This window comes from Rhinopithecus roxellana, chromosome 15, assembly GCF_007565055.1.
Source record: "Rhinopithecus roxellana isolate Shanxi Qingling chromosome 15, ASM756505v1, whole genome shotgun sequence".
In the NCBI taxonomy this organism is placed as follows: domain Eukaryota; kingdom Metazoa; phylum Chordata; class Mammalia; order Primates; family Cercopithecidae; genus Rhinopithecus; species Rhinopithecus roxellana.
In genome coordinates, this window is record NC_044563.1 from 109,533,838 (window position 1) to 109,555,698 (window position 21,861).

Here is a 21,861-nt window from a genome sequence, read left to right on the forward strand (position 1 = left end):
GTATAGGGATTAGGTACCACTGGATAGATTGGAACTACAGCTTCATTAATGAGGCAAAAGTCCTGAATTAGTCTCCATTCCCCATTGGGTTTCTGCACTCCTAATATTGGGGTGTTTCAGGGGCTATGAAAGGGTTTGAGGAGGTGAGGCCCTGCATCTTTAGGTTATTAATAATGGCTTCTAGCCCTTTCCTAGCCTCTGGGCCCAGGGGATACTGTCTCTGGTTAGGAAAAGAAGTGAGATCCTTAAGATCTGGACTGGCCTAGTGGTTATAGCTCGACCTATTCTTCCTTGAGTTGCCCACAGTTGTAGCTTAATGTTAGCTTCCATCGGGGGAGACAGAGTTTGTCCTGGGGCTAATACAGATGCTGGCCCTCATGCAAGCTAGACTATCTCCCTAATAAAGGAGCAGGACTTTCAGCTGTGATTTTAAAAGCGTGTATAAATAGTAGGTTCTCCCATCTGCAGGTTAAGAGGTTGAGAAAAATATCAGGTTAGAGTTTTTCCTGAGACGCCCCTTACAGTCATACTATGGGAAGAGGGGAGGCCAGGTTTAGAGAGGAGAAGAGAGAGAGACTGGCTCCAGTATCCAGTATCCAGAAGGAGTTCCTTCCTTCCCTCCCTCCCTCCTCCTTCCTTCCTTCCTTCCTTCCTTCCTTCCTTCCTTCCTTCCTTCCTTCCTTCCTTCCTTCCTTCCTTCCTTCTTTCCTTCCTTCCTTCCTTCCTTCCTTCCTTCCTTCCCTCCCTCCCTCCCTCCCTTTTCCACCCTCCCTCCCTCCCTCCCTTTTCCAGAATCACCCGAGGTTCCTATGCTGTAGTGGCAGTCTGAGTTGCTGGAGCCAGGGATTCAAGCCCCAGGACCCATTGGTCCTGCTGGACCATCTGTGAGACTTGTTCTGAACCCAGTGACCTCCGTCTCTGGGGGCAGTTCTGTCTCCAGTGGCCTCCGCCACAGGCTGGACAGGGTCGAGGTGGCTTTGTCTTGCTACCTGGACATTCTTTCTTAAAATGCCCTGACTTGCCACATCGATAACAGCTAGTGGATGCACCTTGGGGATCCTGGACTTTGCAAGCTTGCACCACTGCTAATAGAGCCTCTGTTGTCTTCTTGTATTTCCTTTCCTTTTATTGGGCTTCCTCCTGATCCCTATTGTAAAAGACCAAAGTGGCTTTCTCAGGAGGTTTTCTAGGGTACTATCTGGCCCTGTAGCTTGCTTTTATAGTTTCCTTTTAATATCGGGAGGTACCTGTGTAATAAACTTGTCCTTGAGAATGAGCTGTCCCTTGATTGAATCAGGGGATAAATAGGTATGTTTTATTAGTGCCTCTCTCAGCCTTTCCATAAAGACTGTGGGATTCTCATCTGGTCTTTAGTCTATCGTAGACAGTTTAGAGTAATTGAGAGGTTTGGCCCCGGTTTTCCATGGGCCCTCTAATACACACATTGAAGGTGCTTCCTTTTCCATTCATCTCCTGAGTTATTGGGGTTCCAGTCAGGGGTGTCTACCAGAACTGCTTCCCTTCCTAGTGGGAATGGAGTTTCCACTTCTTCCTCACCTTCCCTGTCTCCTCTTTGTCTCCTTGGTCTGCTATAGGAGGCATGTTACTCATCTCCATATTTTTCTGCTGCCTGCAGAACTGCCTGCTTTTCAGCTCCAATGAGCGTCTAACATAGCAGCAACATAACATCCTTCTATGTGAGGTCAAATACCTGAGTTAAATTTTGGAAAATTTCTATATAAGTACCTGGGTTGTCAGAAAATCGGCCTAAGTCTCCCTTTATTTGCTTAAGGTCCTGTAATGAAAAGGGAACTTGAACCCTCATGGCACCATTCCCATCAAGCATTTCCTGCAGAGGTAAGAGTGAAGTGGGGAGAGTAGGATATACTGGAGATGGTGGAGCTGGAGGAGCTGATGGTACAATTGGAGGGGACTGGAAGGGTTGGAACATTCAATAGCTGTCTCAGATTGCTCCTTCAGAACCTGCTTTAGCTCTGGGGAAGGCCTATGGGCTTGCCTGCCATGGCTGGTAAAGGAACTGGGTCAGTTGTGCAGAACTTGTAAAGATCTGGGTTTCACAGGGCAAAGAACGTCTATACATACGGGACCACAGTCCATTTGCCCTTCTGTCTACAGAAAAGCTCTAACTGTTGGATGATATTAAAATCAAGGCTCCTCCAAGAAGGCCAGGTTTGTCTGTCCTCAAGATGGTAAGAAGGCCATGCCCTTGTGCAATAGACTATGAGGCACTTTTTCTTCAAAGTCTCAAGGTCGAAGCAGTCCCAGTGTTTTAAAATCCTCTCCAGGGGACTGCATGCTGAAGACAATCTGTTACTCGTTTAGAAAGAGAAGTGAGAATAAAAGTGTCCTTTTAGTCTCCTTCCTTTCTGTATATGACCCAGGGTGGAGAAGAAAACAGTGGGGACATCCCCCAACTATTTTCCCTCCCTGGTTCCTGGATCCCACCTCCCTGTTAAATGTGCAGCCCATGACTGTAGGCATGACCCTCCAAGCCATGGCACCAGAGGAACTAGACTTTTGGGCCTAGTTGCACTTCCCCAAGCAGCCCTAGTCCTCTGCTTATTATTTCCCTTCGAACCCTAGACTTGTGTGACCTGTGTAACTCCCTAAAAGAAATGGATCTCAAGAAAAACTAGGTAATGGGGCAAGGCCCCTTTAATGGAGGCGGTGTGCTAGATTGAACTCTATATCCTGCTATTATGGCCCATGCTAAAACATTTACCCTTAGAAAAATGGTTCCGGTTAACTTCTGGACTTAAAAATCCCCTTACTAGTTAAGTACTACCTTAATTGGAGACAGAATAGGTGCCTTTAAGGAACGTAGGAACCAAATGACCATTTTCCTGATGATGGGACAATATTGAGACTAAAATTTGGCCACACAGAAGACATTTAACCCCTATCTGTTGAAAGCAGAATTTTCCTGTTCACAGAAGAGGCTTAGAGCCCGATTTCTAGTGGTGCAAAAGGAAGCTGCAGTGTTACCGTTTAAAAAAAAAAAAAAAAGTGCCTCATGAAGAGGATTTCTATTTCCACTAGGTGGCACTGTTGGTTTAGAAATACTATGTGCTGGCGGCTGGGCCGGGTGGCTCGCGCCTGTAATCCCAGCACTTTGGGAGGCCGAGGCGGGTGGATCACGAGGTCAGGAGATCGAGACCATCCTGGCTAACACGGTGAAACCCCGTCTCCACTAAAAATACAAAAAACTAGCCGGGCGAGGTGGCGGGCGCCTGTAGTCCCAGCTACTCGGGAGGCTGAGGCAGGAGAATGGCGTGAACCCGGAAGGCGGAGCTTGCAGTGAGCCGAGATGGCGCCACTGCACTCCAGCCTGGGCGACAGAGCGAGATCAAAAAAAAAAAAAAAAAAAACAACTATGTGCTCGCCAGAGAAGCGGTAGAGAGACCTGGAAATACCCTGCACTCTCCAGACCAAGGGCAGAGAGAGAGAGACGCTCACTCTGGGTGGGGGTGGGGAGAAGGGGGAGGAAAGGAACCCTCTGTTCCTAGAAGATTGCAACAGCATTCCTGAGCTAAACTCCTGGTTACTAAATTCCTGCATATTCGACACAGAGAGAGAGTAAGAGACCGTGGATAGCAAAAGAAGGAAAGTTTTGTGACAGGATAGCTGGGGATTCTCTGCCAAAACCCAAAATGGGCTGTTCGAGGCTGGGTCCAATCCATAGGCCTTTGAATAATGCCAGGGTGTGTCCTGGCCAGAAATTTGCAGTTGCCTCAGAACTTTTCCCAGCCTCATGCAATGGTAAGATTTCCCCATGAAAGGAAACTGATTCGAAACGCGGCCAACATTCCCAATGACCCGTGGGTATTGGGGGATTCTCCACGTTCTCACCTGCAAGCTTAACATCTGAGGCTTTAGAATGGCAGTCATGATAAGCGTATTTTTATCTAGCTGAAGGATGTCTGTTGATTGATTTGATTTGATTTTAAAATAGAGGCCAAGAGCCCCTCAGAATGATAGAACAGATTTTAGGTTTGCTCCTATACTCACCACTCCGATAAATGTTGTACCTCAGATTCCCGGCCAATGCACCAAAATGATACGGCTCCCATGACTGAGGGAACACCAGGGCCCTTTTTCTCGCACCAATTTAGATAAATGACACGGACACACGTGGGGTGGTTTTAGGAATGGAGAGTTTAATAGGTAAGAAAGAAACTCCCCTGTACAGAGACAGAGGTGGCTCCAAGCAGAGAGAGAAAACCCCACATGCAGCAGAAAACTCTGGGTTATATTAGGAGGCTGGAGGAGGTGGTGTCTGATTTTCATACGGCCCAAGGGATTGGTTTGCCCAGATATGTCATTCATGTAGCCCACGCAAAAACTAGCCTTTTAATATTCAAATACAGGCCACCATGATGTTCTGCACACGTGAAGATATCTGGGGTGACTATGGTGCTTGGCACACATGGTGACAAGAAGAGGGTAGGAATCACCATATTGGATGGACCCAGTTTCTAATGGCTGGCATTTGCATATCAAAGCTTGCCAGCCTGGCCCTTTAAGCCGCTACATTATTAAAAGAAAAAAAAAAAAACCTTACCAAGCTGCATTATTAAAAGAAAACAAAACCTTACCAACCTTACCCTCTCTGTCTAAAGTAATTTCTTTTTTTTTTTTTTTTTTTTTTTTTTTTTTTTTTTTTTTTTTTTTTTTTTTTTGAGACGGAGTCTCGCTCTGTCGCCCAGGCTGGAGTGCAGTGGCCGGATCTCAGCTCACTGCAAGCTCCGCCTCCCGGGTTCACGCCATTCTCCTGCCTCAGCCTCCCGAGTAGCTGGGACTACAGGCGCCTGCCACCTCGCCCGGCTAGTTTTTTGTATTTTTTAGTAGAGACGGGGTTTCACCGTGTTAGCCAGGATGGTCTCGATCTCCTGACCTCGTGATCCGCCCGTCTCGGCCTCCCAAAGTGCTGGGATTACAGGCTTGAGCCACCGCGCCCGGCCTAAAGTAATTTCTTAATAATGCCTATAATCTGCTATTTTAATTCAAGAATTTTCAGCTCTTTAAAATGAGAAGGAAACTGACATTGACGGTGTCAGATATTGTGCTGATTGCATTATGTCCATTGTAGCTCATTTTAATCCTCACAGCATTTTCATTGTAGGGATAAGTAAACTGACACCCAAAGTCATGTAAGCAATAAATCCAGTAGTGTGGATTTGACTTTTAAGTCAGCTCACTCCAAGTCTAAGTTGAATCAGAACTTTTAGCAATTTCTAGGTTCTCATGTTACTAATTTTATGTTTTGAAGGTTACTCCATCAGTCATCATTTGTAATACTTAAAATGAGTAAGTAGAACATTAGCACTGAATCTGGGGAAAAACACCACAATTTCAAGTATTCAGTTAAGTAGCTGAGAATTCAGCCTGTTAAATAATGATCCCTTTTTGAACTCAGAGATGTTTTTCCCCCTTTACCCAGTGACAGGACCTGTAAAGGCATGCTTCCTTGTTGTGATTTTCTCCACAGTGAATCTTGTTTTGTTCACTGTTACCTTGAAGGTGGACCTCATTGGGGTCTCCAGTTTATGTGGGGATTTTTCATTAGGTTCCCTCGAATTGATCAGTGCCTGGGTTTTATCTCATGCTTCTAGTGGCTTACATGGCTATCAGAATTGAAGCTCAAGGTCACCAGAGTTTTGCAATACCTTCAGGAACATTCTGGCTTTGGAGCTCACTACTCTCCCAGGTAGTCTCATTCTCATTTGTTGTTGTTGTTGTTGCTTTGTTATACTTTTAAGTTCTGGGATCCATGTGCAGAACGTGCAGGTTTGTTACATAGGTATACCCGTGCCATGGTTTGCTGCACCCCTCAACCCATCATCTACGTTAGGTATTTCTCCTAATGCTATCCCTCCTCTAGCCCCCCGCCTCCTAACTGGCCCCAGTGTGTGATGTTCCCTTCCTTGTGTCCATGTGTTCTCATTGTTCAACTCCCACTTATGAGTGATAACATGTGGTGTTTGGTTTTCTGTTCCTGTGTTAGTTTGCTGAGAATGATGGTTTCTGCCTTCATCCATGTCCCTACAAAGGACGTGAACTCATCCTTTTTTATGGCTGCATAGTATTCCATGGTGTATATGTACCACATTTTCTTTATCCAGTTTAACATTGATGGGCATTTGGGTTGATTCCAAGTCTTTGCTACTGTGAATAGTGCTGCAGTAAACATACGTGTGTGTCTTTATAGTAGAATCCCAGTAATGGTATTGCTGGGTCAAATGGTATTTCTGGTTCTAGATCCTTGAGGAGTCGCCACACTGTCTTCCACAATGGTTGAACTGACTTACACTCCCACCAACAGTGTAAAAACGTTCCTATTTCTCCACATCCTTTCTAGCATCTATCGTTTCCTGACTTTTTAATGATCGCTGTTCTAACTAGTGTGAGAGTCTCATTCTCATTTTTTATGGCCCCTGTGAAACCTTACTTTCTTGCCAGCTCAACAACTTGTTTTGAAATATTTTTAAAAATAATTTATTCAGCATTTGTACTTATTTTCAAGATAAGGATTGTATATGAGACTGCCCAAAATGGAATTCATTGTATTTCTTCTTTATTTTGTTTGTTTTCATTAATTTAAACCACAAAAAAGCAGGAGAAAATGGTATGGATTTTTTTTTCTAGAGAGGTAATCATTGGACTTACAAAAATAAGGCTTGGTATTTATCTGTATACATACACACACACACACACACTCATAAATACATATCTTTGTAAAATGGGTTAAGCAAGTATTAACTGAGATTGTTTCTTAGTGTTTTTTGTAATTTGCTTCACTTTATTTTCTATAATGAGTATATATTGCTTTTGCAATGAGAAACTAAAATCATTATGGGAAAAAGGACTTTTTTGGAATAAAAATACAATTGAACCAACACACAGAGTATGTGTTGAACGTGTAACTATCATAATATCTCATATATATATATCATCAAGCCTTAGTTAAATAAGGTGCTTTGTGTAAATAAATGTTCTGGACAGACTTCCTTCAGCATGAGATTCTGTTTTCTTTCAGCCATTTTAGTTGATGCTTTGTAATGTATACTGGGCATTTCCGCACCTTGTTTTTGCAGCCTGTTCCTTAGTGTTGGACTATATGGCCCTACACTGAATAATCCCAGGTTGCCAAATAATGTAGTAGATCCACTTTCTAAACATTAAAAACAAAATATGTCTGTAATAGTTTTTTCCCTCACTGTACTCTTTCTATAGTATGTTTTCTTAAACTTTCTTAAATTAGCTTCTTATTAGAAACACCAGCTGGAATAGTTACTTGATAAAATGATGTCTGTTTTAAAAATCATTGCCTTCTTTTTAAGGACAAGGAGCATCCAAGATACCTGATCCCAGAACTTTGCAAACAGTTTTACCATTTGGGCTGGGTCACTGGGACTGGAGGAGGAATTAGCTTGAAGCATGGGTAAGTTTCTGGCAGCCTTTATTACTAGGAACTCTCCATTTGAGTAGACCACAGCGAGTCTAATGTTTTATATCCAAAGAACAACTGATGGTCAGTTTTATGTGATACTGAAGGTCTTTAGTTTCTAAATGGACAAGTGGACGTTTGTATAACTGAATGGAAGCAATGTACAAAAGCTGCAGATATATCCAATACCTAAAGATTCAAGAACCACAATTTCAGATCACAATAATTTAGTCCTCAGTTTTTGAGTATCAGAGTTAAATAACATGCTACCAAGTATGTTCATATACCTGAAATTCCAGCGGATCCTCTCTAGGTAGATAGGATTTGTTTCAAAGGTTCAGGTACTTTGTTTTTTGAAACAGAGTCTTGCTCTGTCACTCAGGCTGGACTGGAGTGGTGCAATCATGGCTCACTGCAGCCTTGACTTCCCAGGCTTAAACAATCCTCCCACCTCATCCTCCTGGGTAGCTAGGACTACAGGCATGCACCACCACGCCTGGCTAATTTTTTCTTTCTTTCTTTCTTTCTTTTTTTGTAGAGACTGGGTCTCACTGTGTTGCATGGGCTGGTCTTGAACTCCTAGGCTCAAGCAACCCACCTGCCTTGGACTCCTAGATACATATTTTAAAGTCACTTAAATACAGATGACTAATCATTAAAAATCCTAATTTTTTTTTATTGAATCAAAAGAAAGGGAGTATGCTTTCTAAGCATCTGTATCATTAATGAATATAATACCTGCTAATCTGTATTCCTCAGAGGACAAAATAAGATGTACTGGACTTAAATTGAAGCAGGAAGGATAAATAGTATTCAATTGCTCATTGTATTTTTTTAGTGTCATTTATTCAAGAAGATAAATAAAGTAAGCATTAGTAAGTGTTAGTAAGAAGTAACTTGCTATCAATGAAATTAAGATTATAGAATCTCATTCAAGGATTTCCAACATAGGATTAATCTTTTTTTCCTCCTGAAATGTGTTAGGAATATTATTGTCTGGAGGCTGTGTGTTAAATTGAGTGATGTTGATTTATTACTTCATTCTAATTCACTTTCTTTAACAAAATTGGATTATTAAAATATTTATGTGCTGATAAGTATATATAGGCATGCCCCCAAGGAGGCTGCATTGCATATTAACGAATGGAATGTTAAATATAATCAGAACATTTTGAACAAAAGGGAGTCTATGGTATACCACAAGATGATGCCATTATAATTTTATCTGCTTTAAATTACTGAGTTAACTCATGAAATTTTCATTCTGGCACAGTTAGGGATATAAGTGTACTCTCAGTCTAGTAAGATTATGTTCCACATGGTAGATCAATAAATCCATCTGTGCCTCCTCTCTTACCATCAGCCTAGCTGCTGATGTGTAAATACAGCATTGCTCAAGCTTTCACATTATTTTGCCAAAACTTTCAAGATGGCCTATTCACAGCAAACTCTATGATAACAACATTTATTCTTATTTCATGTATCCATTTAGAAGTTGAGTCCCAGTAATACAGTTTCCCAACTGTATTATTTATAATAAATCATATTCTAAATGCTGCCTTTAGTTAACTGCTTTTTATCTACATGTTCAGAAATAGTTTATGTATGTATAAAATAAAGCTTTCTATCAAATGAGCTAAAATAACCATTTCCAACTGGCTCTTTTAAAAAAACCAGCCAAGTTAGAAATAGGTGAATGCAGGACTCAAGATGAAACTTTTCTTATCAAAAAGACATGAAGAACTATGTTCTTTCTAGTAGAATTTTACTAATCCATGCACTACCATTGTATGTGGCCACCACAAACCACTCATTGGCACATCTTTTAAAATTAAATGGGTTTTTATAGCACTACAATCAGCTTATAGGAAATTTTCAGCATATATGTGAAATGCTTTATCCTTAGTTCTTAATGGGTGTGGAGATCATGGATGGAAAGAGCCACAGTCATATCGTACTGTATTTGGAATCTTATTAAATTTGTGCTTTATGTAGTAAAATGAATACTTTGTAGTAAAAGGTTGGTTTTTTCCCCTAATATTTAAATGACTTAATAAGTCACTAGCATTATCAGCAATACTATTCTCATGTTGTTAGTGAAAGTTTGGCTCTTTGATGCTTAGGGCAAATAAATTTGGAATAAAGTACAAACCCAATAAATTATGATTCCAGAATAATATAGACAATAAGCTCTTTGGGAACATAAAATGATTTACTGATTCCAAGGTTTGACTCGGCCATTCCAGCTTATGCCACAAGTGTGTGGTACCAAAAATTAAGACACAAGAAGGAAAGAAAGGACCGAAAAAATAATAGTAATCAAGGCAATTCCAGGATACTCAATAGCCACTGGGTTTAGGTTAGATCCCTATCTTTCAAATTTATAATTTCCTATTTTCACAGAGTAGTATTGACAGGTGTCGGAGAGACTGATCCTGTTGCATGTGATTAGGACTACAATTAATAAAGTCATATTGTAGACAAAATAATTGAAGCACTGTAAGATTTAAATTATTTTTTAAATGACCAGAAAGCAAATAAAAATAGAAGCAACTGAACATAGATGTATTTTGACCTCTTGGGGGTTGGCCCTTGCTTACCACAGTGAAAATGCAGGAGTACGGAGAAGTATATTCCAAAATTTAGTAACTTGAAATTCAAAATGCTTTCTGTGTGTGGCTTAAAGCACCAAGTAGATATTTCACTTTAGTATATGGTGTGTTTCTATTCCAAAAAACACTGTCATTTTTATATTTTTATCCAGATATCTTGTTCTTTGTAGGTATAAATATGTTTTTCTAAAACATATTTGGCTAATGTTTTAATTATCCAAAGTTCATCAAAGTCTAAATTAATTTCAGTTTTACAAAGACATTTACAGGACTCAGCATACCAAGTCACTGAATAAACAGAATACCCTACTTTATAGATTAGTTTTACTTACCAGCAGACCATTTTGTACTTTATTTGAATCTATTCTCAGGACTGCATAAATTTCTACCCACATAAGAAGACTCACAAGTGCACTTATCTATGCGGGTGAGTGGACCACGTACCATACATGAGTCTAGAGCTTCTTCCATGTTACACAAGGACACAGGATTTGGATCACTGGTATTCACAAAGAGCCCTTGTTAATAGTATGATCCCAACCCATTCTCACTGGTTCCAGAGGAATGTCCCTTTATGTTATCCTTATGTCGCAGAACTTGGAAACAATAACCACTTCATGAAAGCGAATGCTTGCGTGCAGCTTACAGTGCATTGGATTTCCACTCACATTATCAGACATTTGTTTTCTAGACTTCATCAGTAGAACCTTAAAGAAACTTCTGTTTCACCGTACATTTTTATCGATTCCAAGCCTACAGGTTTATTAGTAACCTGAACTTCAGCAGCTTGATATATAGGCCATCATCCTCATTTGCACTATGAAATGTTTGATATGTGTTCAATGTCCCTATGTCTGTGCCTTACTGGCAGAAACTAGAGCATGCAGGTACTGGCATTTTCTTGGTTTACATATATGTGGCAGCTCATTAATACTCTCTGGCGGCAACTGAAACTGGTAATTTATCAAAGATATCCAACGAGAAGAGAAAAAATCTGATACGTGAGCCAAGGGACGTTTGTTTAGTTGTTGTTGAGGGTGGAGAGACTTTAGACAAGATTTGAAATTAATTTCCAAATCAAATTTGAGAGCACCTTGTGGTAAATGGTAGGCTATAGCATCTTCCTTAGTCCAACATCTTGTAACAAAGAAATCTTCACATGTAGCCATTCTTATATTTTGAACTCTTTGTACTAAATTTTTTTTTTTTTTACTAAATTTTTTCCAAGATATGTATGGCTTTTCAAATGGGAAGCATGTGATTCTATCCAAAAAGTAGCCCAGTGTTAATACAGTAATTTAAGAAACCATCCAGCAGAGGTCTCTGAACTTCATGGTTTAATAAGAGCATTTCAAACAATAAGTCAAACCTGATTCTTTGCATGACAGAAATATACTTCTATTGAGCATATTTTCCAGATTGGATTTTAGAATAACTGTATTTCACATAGGTTAAACTCTGCTTTTTCATGTTTAAAGACACTGAAGACTTACGTTTTCAGATTTTTATTCCCCTAACTGGATAAAAACCTGGTTACCACCAACTTTGCACTATAAAAAGAATAAATATATATGAAAACGTGGAAGACAAAAGCAACAACTAATAATTCTACTATGCCACCAGCACTACAAAGGCATTGATGTAGTTTGACTTTCTTTCTATGCAGCCAAAATCTATGATTAAATCAAGCAACTGGCTGTGTTGCTTGATTTATAAAGGACATGCATGATTGGACTGTGAAGATATACTTTTCTTTGTGCAAAAGCAGGAAATAAATAAATACCAATTTGTATGTTTTGTGTTGCCAGCGATGAAATCTACATTGCTCCTTCAGGAGTGCAAAAGGAACGAATTCAGGTATGATAAAGGGATTCTTTAACCTCAGTGTCTCTTCTTCTTAATTACTGTTTTATGAAATGGAATTAATTTTAAGAGAAAACGTTCATTTTATCACAACAATTTGAATAACTAATCAACAAACATTTATTGAGTAATTATTAAATGTTTTTTAAGGTGGTAGATATCCTCCATACAACCAGTGTATGTTTTGAAATCTTATTCAGCCTATACGGGGCAAAAGTGAATAGTGCAATCTTAAATCACAGTAAAGAACAAGTATGACTTTGCAGCTTTATAACACTACGATCTTTATCAGGCTGGTGGAATAATCAGATTGATGGTCTCAGATGAACCAAATTAATTCATATTTCATAATAGCAAAGTTACTCTAATTTCAAGATTTCAAGTTGTGAAACTTTGTTTCAGATTTTGAGAAGTCTCATTCTGTGTTAATACCGGAATAATACCCCAAATCTAGTTAAAGCAAACACATAATTATTTAACTTCTAATACAAGAAAAAAGAAAAGCTGCTTTGTTAATAAAACATTTATGTTGTAGTTTTTTGATAAACCCTGGCAGATAAAAGCTACAGATCAGAAGTACACATGCATTACTATATGTGGATCAGATACCCATCAACAGTAGACTGGATAAGGAAAATGTGGTACATACATACCATGGATTAGTATGCAGCCATAATGAAGAACAAGATCACGTCCTTTGCAGCAACATGAGTGGAGCTGGAAACCATTATCCTAAGTGAATTAGTGCAGGAACAGAAAAATCAAATACCGCATGTTCTCACTTATAGTGGGAGCTAAACATTGAGTACATACAATCACAAAGAAGGGAGCCTTCAAGTAGGCCACACACTGGGGCCTACTTGAGGGTGAAGGGTGGGAGGAGATGAGGATGGAAAAACTGCTGTCAGTTACTATGCTTATTACATGGGTGACAAAATAATCAGTACACCAGACTCTTGTAACGTGCAATTTACTTGTGTAACAAACCTCCACATGTACCCCTGGACCTAAAATAAAAGTTAAAAAAAAAAAGACAAACCTCCACATGTACCCCTGGACCTAAAATAAAAGTTAAAAAAAAAAAAAGAAAAACCTGTAGATCTCAAGGGTTAGAAAATTTTACTCAAAATTTTGGTTTTATTTTACAAAATGTGGGGAAAAAAATATTAACACCCATCTTTGGAATGTCGATTTCTTTATATAGGCTCTCTGAAATATAGTTGTGAAATTATAAGGCAAAGTTGAGAAGCTAAATTGATGAAATGACAGCAGTAAAATCATTATATAGTAATTTTCCTTATCATTTTTTGTCTTCAAATTTTTTTTAATTTTTGAGATTTGTATTAAACTTTTGAGAATATTTTTACTAGTAGAAATCATTTTTTATTTCTCAAAATTGTTAAATTATTTTGAGAAACTATAATTATATATTTAAAATGTAAAGTATATACATATATTAGCACTCTATGTATAATATATACTAAATATATACACAAGTATGTATACTATAAACACTTTCTTGTATCTTGTGTATAGGTACACAAGAAAAGAAACATTTCTAGTTGGTATTTTATAAGCCTTCTTTTTTTTCTTTTTTTCCCTCTATAAATAGCCTGAAGACATGTTTGTTTGTGATATAAATGAAAAGGACATAAGTGGACCTTTGCCATCTAAGAAGCTAAAAAAAAGCCAGTGTACTCCTCTTTTCATGAATGCTTATACAATGAGAGGTATGCAGAAAATGTATTCAACATAAAGAATATTTGCAGAGTAGGCTCCTCTAAATAATGGTAATTATTATTTCAGTTAACATTTCTTGGATACCCACCATATGCAAGAACTTGGTGCATGAACTTACTCAGTTTTCACATCAACCTATGAGGAAGGTCCATTATTCCACTAACCCTTGTGCCCACCACCAACCTATTCCATGCCAGGAAAAATAAGCCTATAACCATATGTATACATATGTATAACTATATGGACTTTTTTTCTTTAAAAGCTGTAATTCGGTCTTCATTGAGCATGCGGCTTTCTTCTTCCTCCTTCAGGAGCAGGTGCAGTGATTCATACCCACTCTAAAGCTGCTGTGATGGCCACCCTTCTCTTTCCAGGACGGGAGTTTAAAATTACACATCAAGAGATGATAAAAGGAATAAAGAAATGTACTTCCGGAGGGTATTATAGGTATTTTTTTTTCCTTTTCTTAAATAATTTGAAAAGAATTCTTCCTTCTCTTTGATAAATAGAATACTGATCATTTTATGCGTATAATGAGATGTCGTGGGATCTGTGTTAAATAATACTCCATTTAATATTACACTTCCAGACCTATTCTCATGACACAAATGGGATGCTTCCCTCCTCTCCCGCCCCTATCCCAGCCATGGTAAATTATTAGCAATATGAATAATGAAATGTTTGTTTAAGTAAACTGAAAAAAATCTTGACTGAGAGTTCTATCATGATGGAAAGACTATGTTCCTATATTGAGGCACCCAAAGATGTCTTCACCTTCACTTTGTCTTCAGAAATTTGAGCAGTGACTAAAGTTTATACTTCATGATGATTTAATTTAGTGTTTTTGGAATATTTTCATATTTATGTAAGTTTTTTTAATAAAGTAGATCTCTATATTTTTAGAATTTTTCAGTGTGGAAGGTGATTGGATAGTAAGTATAGATTACCATTCTAGATCAGTTTAAATAAATTCACCGGTCCACAAAAGTGTAGTAATTCTTCATAATTCTAGAATATAATGGCATGAAGAAACGTGTTCTCAGTGTTCAGGGACAAGCTAAGCATTTCATTTGAGTTTATTAGCATTCTCATTCCTGAACCTTCACTCTTAATTTCCCAAAGGGCTTGATTCTACCTTGCCTTGTTTAGAGGAAAACGGTGCCTGTTTTACTAAAGTGTTATTACCACAATATCGTATTCTTACTGCACATAATGGAATGTACATGTTTAAACTAGTGCACTGAGATATTGATTTGATTTCGGTTAATATTTATTGTGTGCTTAAAGCATTCCTCAGGACCGTGAAACACCAATTTACAAAAGTTAAATATTTAAATTAAGAGAAGTGTACATACTGAAGAAAGTAGAGTCCCAGATTGCCTCTTCCATATCTGAGGCTGAAGGAGAGGCCTTACGGGTGCTATCAGTTTCATATGAATTTTATTGTTTTGGTGAAGAAATAAAAATGGTCAGAAGAATCAGTTTTTCTGAAAAGAGGGAAAAGGTAAGGTAGAGGAACAGAGCATAAGAGAGTCTTTGCAATTTTGTAGAGAGGCCAAACATGGTGGCCCTTTGCAGTTTTGTTGGAGCCTAGCTGGGAAATGAGTAATAGAGTCATTATCACAGCTCAGGAGGCAGTGTTATTGTGTCTGAATTTGAAGAGAATCCTGAGTCTAATCAAAAGAAGGGCAATGACAGCTGGATGAGGTAAGAAAGGATGGAGTTTAAAATTCTCTACTGTATTTTTTTAAGCTTATATTTTATATAAAGAACATCTTTAAAATACAGTCACATGTCACTGTGGATGGGGATATGTTCTGCGAAATGTGTCACTAGGTGATTTCATCATTGCTTGAACAGCAGAGTATACATACACAAACCTAGATGGTATAGCCTACTGCACACCCAGGGCATAGCCTAATGGTCCTAGGCTACAAGCCTGCATAGCAGGTTACAGTACAAAGTACTGTAGGCAATTGCAACATAATGGTAGGTATTTGTGTATCTAAACATAGAAAAGGTTCGGTAAAAAAATACGATGTAAAAGATAAAAAGTGTCACACCTATCTAAGGCCCTGACCATGAACGGAGCTTGCAGGACTGGAAGTTGTTCTGGGTGAATCAGTGAGTGAGTGGTGAGTAAATGTGAAGGCCTAGAACATTACACTGCTATAGACTTTATAAACATTGTACGTTTAGGCTACACGAAATTTATTGAAAACATTTCTTAATAGTCTCAGCTTACTGTAACTTTTTTAGTTTATCAAGCTTTTACTTTTTTTTTTTTTTTAACTTTTGGACTCTTGTAATAGTACCTTAAAACACACATTATACAGCTATACAAAAATATTTTCTTTATATCCTTATTCTGTAAGTTTTTTCTATTTTAATTTTTTTTACCTTTTTAAATTTTTTTTGTTAAAATCTGAGACACAAACACATATATTAGCCTAGGTGTACACAAGGTCAGGGTCATCAATATCACTGCCTTCCACCTCCACACCTTGTCTCACTGGAAGGTCTTCAGGGGCAAGTAACATGCATGGAGCTGACATCTCCTGTGATAACAGTGCCGTCTTCTGGAATACCTCCTGAAGGACCTGCCTGAGGCTGCTTTACAGTTAACTTTTTAAAAACTATATAAGTAGAAGGAGTACACCCTAAAATAGTGTTTTAAAATTATAGTGTAATAAATACATACTACTAACATAGTCATTTATTATCATTATCAAATATTAAATACTGTACATAATTGTATATGCTGTACTTTCATAGAGCTAGCAGCACAGTAGGTTTCTTTACACCAGCATCACCACAGATATTTGCATAATATGTTGTGCTGTAACCTTATGACAGCTAAGCAGTCATTAGGCGATAGGAGTTGTTGGGAGCCGAAAATGCCAAAGGGATCGTGACCAACTCAGCATTCCACCGGAGGCTGTATGATCAAACAGCAAACTGTTTATCATGAATGCAGGATGTGAGCAAACTCACCGTGCACCTGCCACCAAAAGGTTTGCTGAGGAACATCACTCCCTGGCGCAGGGCTCCTTGAAGTTATCTGTTGAGAAATCTAGCATCTATTGTTCGAAGCCTGCTGTGAACCAAACGGCTGCCTGACAGCTGCCTGACAATCACCCCCCCACGATCACCCCCTGTTTCTCGTTGTCTCTTTTACCAATAAATATGGAGGGCTATGTAAAGCTCAGGGCCCTTGTCCACTAGAGGCAAGGTGCCCCCGACCCCTTCTTCCAAATGTACTCTCTTGTCTTTATCTTTTATTCCTACGTTCACCCCCTTTGTTCAGTCCACCAGGTCCGTGCAGGTTAGGAGTTTTTCAGCTCCATTATAATCTTATAGGACCACTATCATATCTGTGATCTGACATTGACAGAAACATGTTTTCTGTCATGACTGTACTAGTTCTTACCAGGGAAGGTTAACATATGTATCTGTATAATGTATACGTATACACATGTGTATATAATATATATGTATACATATATTATAGTTGTATAATGGTATACATATATATAACATAATTGTACTCCCTTTCAGAAGCAATGTGTCTATGGTACAGTGAAAACAATACTCTTTGAGGGTCAAAGAGCTATCCTGGCTCTCTTTCTCATTTAACTTGTCTGGATCAGTGTCATGTTTGTAAAGTGGGAGGATTGGCTTGAATTCGCTTTCAGGTCTTATTTTGCTGTGAAATTATTTTGCTCCTGAAAATATATCTGACTATTGAGTGCATGCTAGAGAAAAATACAAGTTTGTGGTTCTCTTGGCCAATATTAGGAAAGATTTGAGACTAGCAATTCATTCCTTCAATATTAAGGATAGTATTTTTTTGTTTGTTTGTTTGTTTGTTTGTTTTTGAGACTAAGTCTGGCTCTGTTGCCCAGGCTAGAGTGTAGTGGCTCGATCTTGACTCATGCAACCTCTGCCTCCCGGGCTCAAGCCATTCTCTCACCTCAGTCTTCCGAGTAGCTGGGACTACAGGCATGCACCACCATACCTGGCTGATGTTTGTATTTTTTGTAGAGACAGGGTTTCACCACGTTGGCCAGGCTGGTTTTGAATTCGTGAGCTCAAGCAGTCCACCTGCCTTGGCTTCCCAAAGTGCTGGGATTATAGCCATGAGCCACCGCACTCAGCCATAGTTAAGGATATTCTATAATTACCTCTGTTTTACTTAAGTGAAGTAATGGGCAGCTCTATACTCTTAATGATAATGGTTGGCCAAGTTATCAGTCACATGATGACTACTTAGTCTATGCTTGCCCTGCAGTAGCAATTTCTGAATACTTTAGCTAGAATTTTTTTTTTTTAAGTTTTAGCACTACAAAGTATCTGAGATACTAGTGCCACAAACCATGCTTGTGTTTATTGGTTTGCCTATCTCAGATACTTTGGGGTTCTGCAGAAATGAAATACAGTGATTTTGTATTATTGGGAAATTCTTAATATATAATTCAATTTTTAATCTTTTCTATGCTTCTGATTCTGAAATATATCATTTGCCATATCCTTGTGTAAATATTATGAGTGTCCCTGCTTCAAGGAAACGTTTGTATGATCTCGATGATTTCTTTGTTAGGTTTTGGTTTATTTTACAAATTTCTACCACTTAGGTTTAGGATTAGACCAAGCCTGCCACATTCCCAAGGTACCTTTTGATAGAGATGGTTATACAAGATACATAGAATAACACGCAATATCCTGTTCATAATTTGGAGTGGCTTTCCAGATACAAAGAGCGTGTCTAACTGGTTACTTGAAAAAATTACATATCATACACATAGCAATGCTTGATTTTTTTTAATGGAAAAAAAAATGGCTTGTTTTGTCTTACAGATATGATGATATGTTAGTGGTACCCATTATTGAGAATACACCTGAGGAGAAAGACCTCAAAGATCGAATGGCTCATGCAATGAATGAATACCCAGACTCCTGTGCAGTACTGGTCAGACGTCATGGAGTATATGTGTGGGGGGAAACATGGGAGAAGGCCAAAACCATGTGAGTGTAAATCAACATGGGAAAAAAGTTACCTCCCGCTAAATGTGAAAGAAAATAAAGTATGTCAGTTGGTTTAAATTTAAATTGTTTATCATCATTTCTAGATACTTTATTTTTATTATATATTCATTCATGAAGAAGTATTGATTGGATGAGCTATTGTTTGGCAAGGCTCTAGGAATGTTGATAGAGGAAGAAGACACAGATCCCAAGTTACGAAAGTTCTATTTCAGAAAGTGACATCTAGTTTTAAAAAAATGTAAATTTATGTAGGCAGTATATTTTAAACTCTCTTTCATTTCCTGAGAGGTATGTAATATGGTTGCATGACTTAATATGATTCCTTTCTGTGTTTTAAAAATGTTGAGGGCAAAATAAAGTTTTGGCCTAGAATTGAGAGAAAATACGTACTAGGAACAAAGCAGAGTTAACTGCAAGAAAGGAGAAATGTGATTCTTTAGGATTGGAGAACTCTGTTGTTCAATAACCACTGGTTCCTTTTGCTTTTTCTTTTACAGGTGTGAGTGTTATGACTATTTATTTGATATTGCCATATCAATGAAGAAAGTAGGACTTGATCCTTCACAGCTCCCAGTTGGAGAAAATGGAATTGTCTAAGCCGAAAGGAAGTCTAATTATATACAGAGATAAAGCTCAACATAATTATTATTTAAATAAAAGCTATTTTTTTAATGAATTGAAATTTTTCATGATGCTACTAATTTACCACTAAATACTGCAAATGGTCACCCTGAATCTCTTCTGACATTGGATGTTATTTGCTTATATTCTTATAATTTTAAATGAGGGGACAGTGAAATGACAATTTTATACTCTATGTTTTTGTTTATTTTTAAATCCTTAACAGCAAAATATTTGCCTTTAATTTCTTTTTTATATATACTCTCAGAAAATTCCTCTTAATTTTTAAAGATGCTGGTGATAATAAAATTCACTGGAAAATTTCCTCATTGTGGAATGAGCATTTTCTTGTTTTAATGTTGGTGTCAGAAAATATATGTGAAACATTAAGTCCAAATTTATCCCTCAATGTTAGTGTCAAAATAATTTTATAGATTTCCCCTATTAACTTTAGTGTTTCCCTATAGTTTGCAATAGGGCACTCATTTTATATTGGGATCAGTTGTGAAATTCAGATCAGGTGGTATTAACTCAAATTCCCTTAACCAAACAGATCTTGATCAAACCAGTGATGTAATCAGAAAGTACTTTCTTTAAAATTGTTTTAAATTTTAGGTTTGGGGGTACACATGAAGGTTTGTTACAGAGAAAACATGTCAAGGGGTTTGTTGTACATATTATGTCACCCAGGTGTTTAGTTCAGTACCCAATAATTATCTTTTATGCTCTTCCTCCTCCCACCCTCCCCCATCAAGTAGACCCCAGTGTCTGTTGTTTCCTTCTTTGTAGTCGTAAGTTATTACCATTTAGCTCCCACTTATAAGTGAGAACATGCAGTATTTGGTTTTCTGTTACTGTGTTAGTTTGCTAAGAATAATAGCCTTCAGCTCTATCCATGTTCCCACAAAAGACATGATCTTGTTCTTTTCTATGGCTGCATAATATTCCATGGTGTATATGTACCATATTTTCTTTATCCGTTCTGTCACTGATGGGCATTTAGGTTGATTCCATGTCTTTGCTCTTGTGAAGAGTGCTGCAGTGAACATTTGTGTGCTTGTATCTTTACGGTAGAATGCTTTATATTCCTTTAGGTATATACCCAGTAATACGATTGCTGAGTCAAATGATTGTTCTGCTTTTAGCTCTTTGAGAAATTGCCATGCTGCTTTCCACAATGTTTGCACTAATTTATACTCCTACCAACACTGTATAAGGGTTCCCTTTTCCCTGCAACCTTGCCTGTATCTGGGTTTTTTTGTTTCTTTTTTTTTTTTTTTTTTTTTTTGGTGACAGAGTCTTGCTGCGCCACCCAGGCTGGAGTGCGGTAGCGCAATCTTGGCTCACTGCAACCTCTGCCTCCTGGGTTCAAGCGATTCTCCTGCCTAAGCCTCCCAAGTAGCTGGGATCACAGGCATGCTACCAGGTCCGGCTAATTTTTGTATTTTAGTAGAGACAGGATTTTGCCATATTGGCCAGACTGGTCTCAAACTCCTAGCCTTATGTGACCCGCCCACCTCAGCCTCCCAAAGTGCTGTGATTACAGGCATGAGCCACTGCCCTCAGCCTATTTTCTGGATTCTTGGCGGAGGTTCTTCCACTGGGGAAAAATAGTTTTAGCCACCTCTGGTTAACTTCATTTTCCTTGTTTTAAAATGCAGCCAATGAATAAGATAAAGTATGTGGAGGAACAAACCACAATGCTTAATCCAGTGTAGATGTTCAATAAATATTAGTGTTTTTTAAAATACCTTTTAATCCTCATAATAGTCTTTTGAGATAGATATTATACCTATTTTCTCAGATGAGAAAATTGAGGCTCAGATAGGAATAATAAATATGTAGAATTTAAGAGAAAATAGGTAAACTTCTTAACACAGGTACCTGTCATATACTATGTATGCACTCAAAATATAAACTTCATTTCCTAAAAACCCCTCACCTAGCTATCTTCAAAGTAATTGTCATGCAAGTAAACCATTTAGAGTATGCAGCAGCAGCAGCACATCTCCAATTGTATATTTATTTCCTGAGAGTGCAGAAAAGATTGCAAAACCTGCTTTAGAAGTGGGGGAACAGCTGGTGGAGGACTATATTTCCTAGTTAATATCCCTTTTTTTTTTTTTTTTTTTTTTAAGAATATGATCCTTCCTATGTGACTGCTGGGAGCCAAGGTCCAAAGATGAATACAAATCCAGGCTGGGAGCTAATCCTCAGTGCCTGCACATAGGTGTTCAGTGAATGAGGGAGGGGGAAGCAGGCATTCTTTACATGCCCTTGTTGACTGTGTTCTCTCAGTTATTCCAGCTTCTTTAAATAAGAGGAAAATTTGTTTACAAATGCAGGATTAAACTGGTAAGAGATCTAAATCAAACATTTTTTTATTTCATTAGGTGTAGGACATGCCATTCACTCTCAGATTGAATAAGGGATTAACACATTTTAGTCCAGAGACTGTCAGTTGTTTCTCAAATGATTCTAGAACCTTTTGGTCCCACCCAACTTTCTTGT

The 21,861-nt window shown here is 38.2% G+C and overlaps 1 protein-coding gene across 6 annotated transcripts in view; it reads left to right on the top strand.

Annotated features, from left to right (window-relative positions):
• The window catches only part of APIP (APAF1 interacting protein), a 32,565-nt gene extending 12,890 nt beyond the window's left edge, over nt 1-19,675 (top strand). For 2 of the 6 annotated variants that reach the window (XM_030917801.1, XM_030917802.1), the window contains exons 2-9: nt 1,793-1,857; nt 5,634-5,728; nt 7,362-7,462; nt 11,889-11,937; nt 13,556-13,673; nt 13,995-14,130; nt 18,541-18,708; nt 19,227-19,675. In XM_030917801.1, the coding sequence (XP_030773661.1) occupies nt 1,824-1,857; nt 5,634-5,728; nt 7,362-7,462; nt 11,889-11,937; nt 13,556-13,673; nt 13,995-14,130; nt 18,541-18,708; nt 19,227-19,326 (801 nt within the window). In that variant the 5' untranslated portion in view covers nt 1,793-1,823 and the 3' untranslated portion in view covers nt 19,327-19,675. The remainder of the gene's footprint in view (nt 1-1,792; nt 1,858-5,633; nt 5,729-7,361; nt 7,463-11,888; nt 11,938-13,555; nt 13,674-13,994; nt 14,131-18,540; nt 18,709-19,226) is intronic. The other 4 variants (XM_030917804.1, XM_030917806.1, XM_030917803.1 and 1 more) reach the window with 3 other exon arrangements.
• Nucleotides 19,676-21,861: the final 2,186 nt, after the last annotated feature.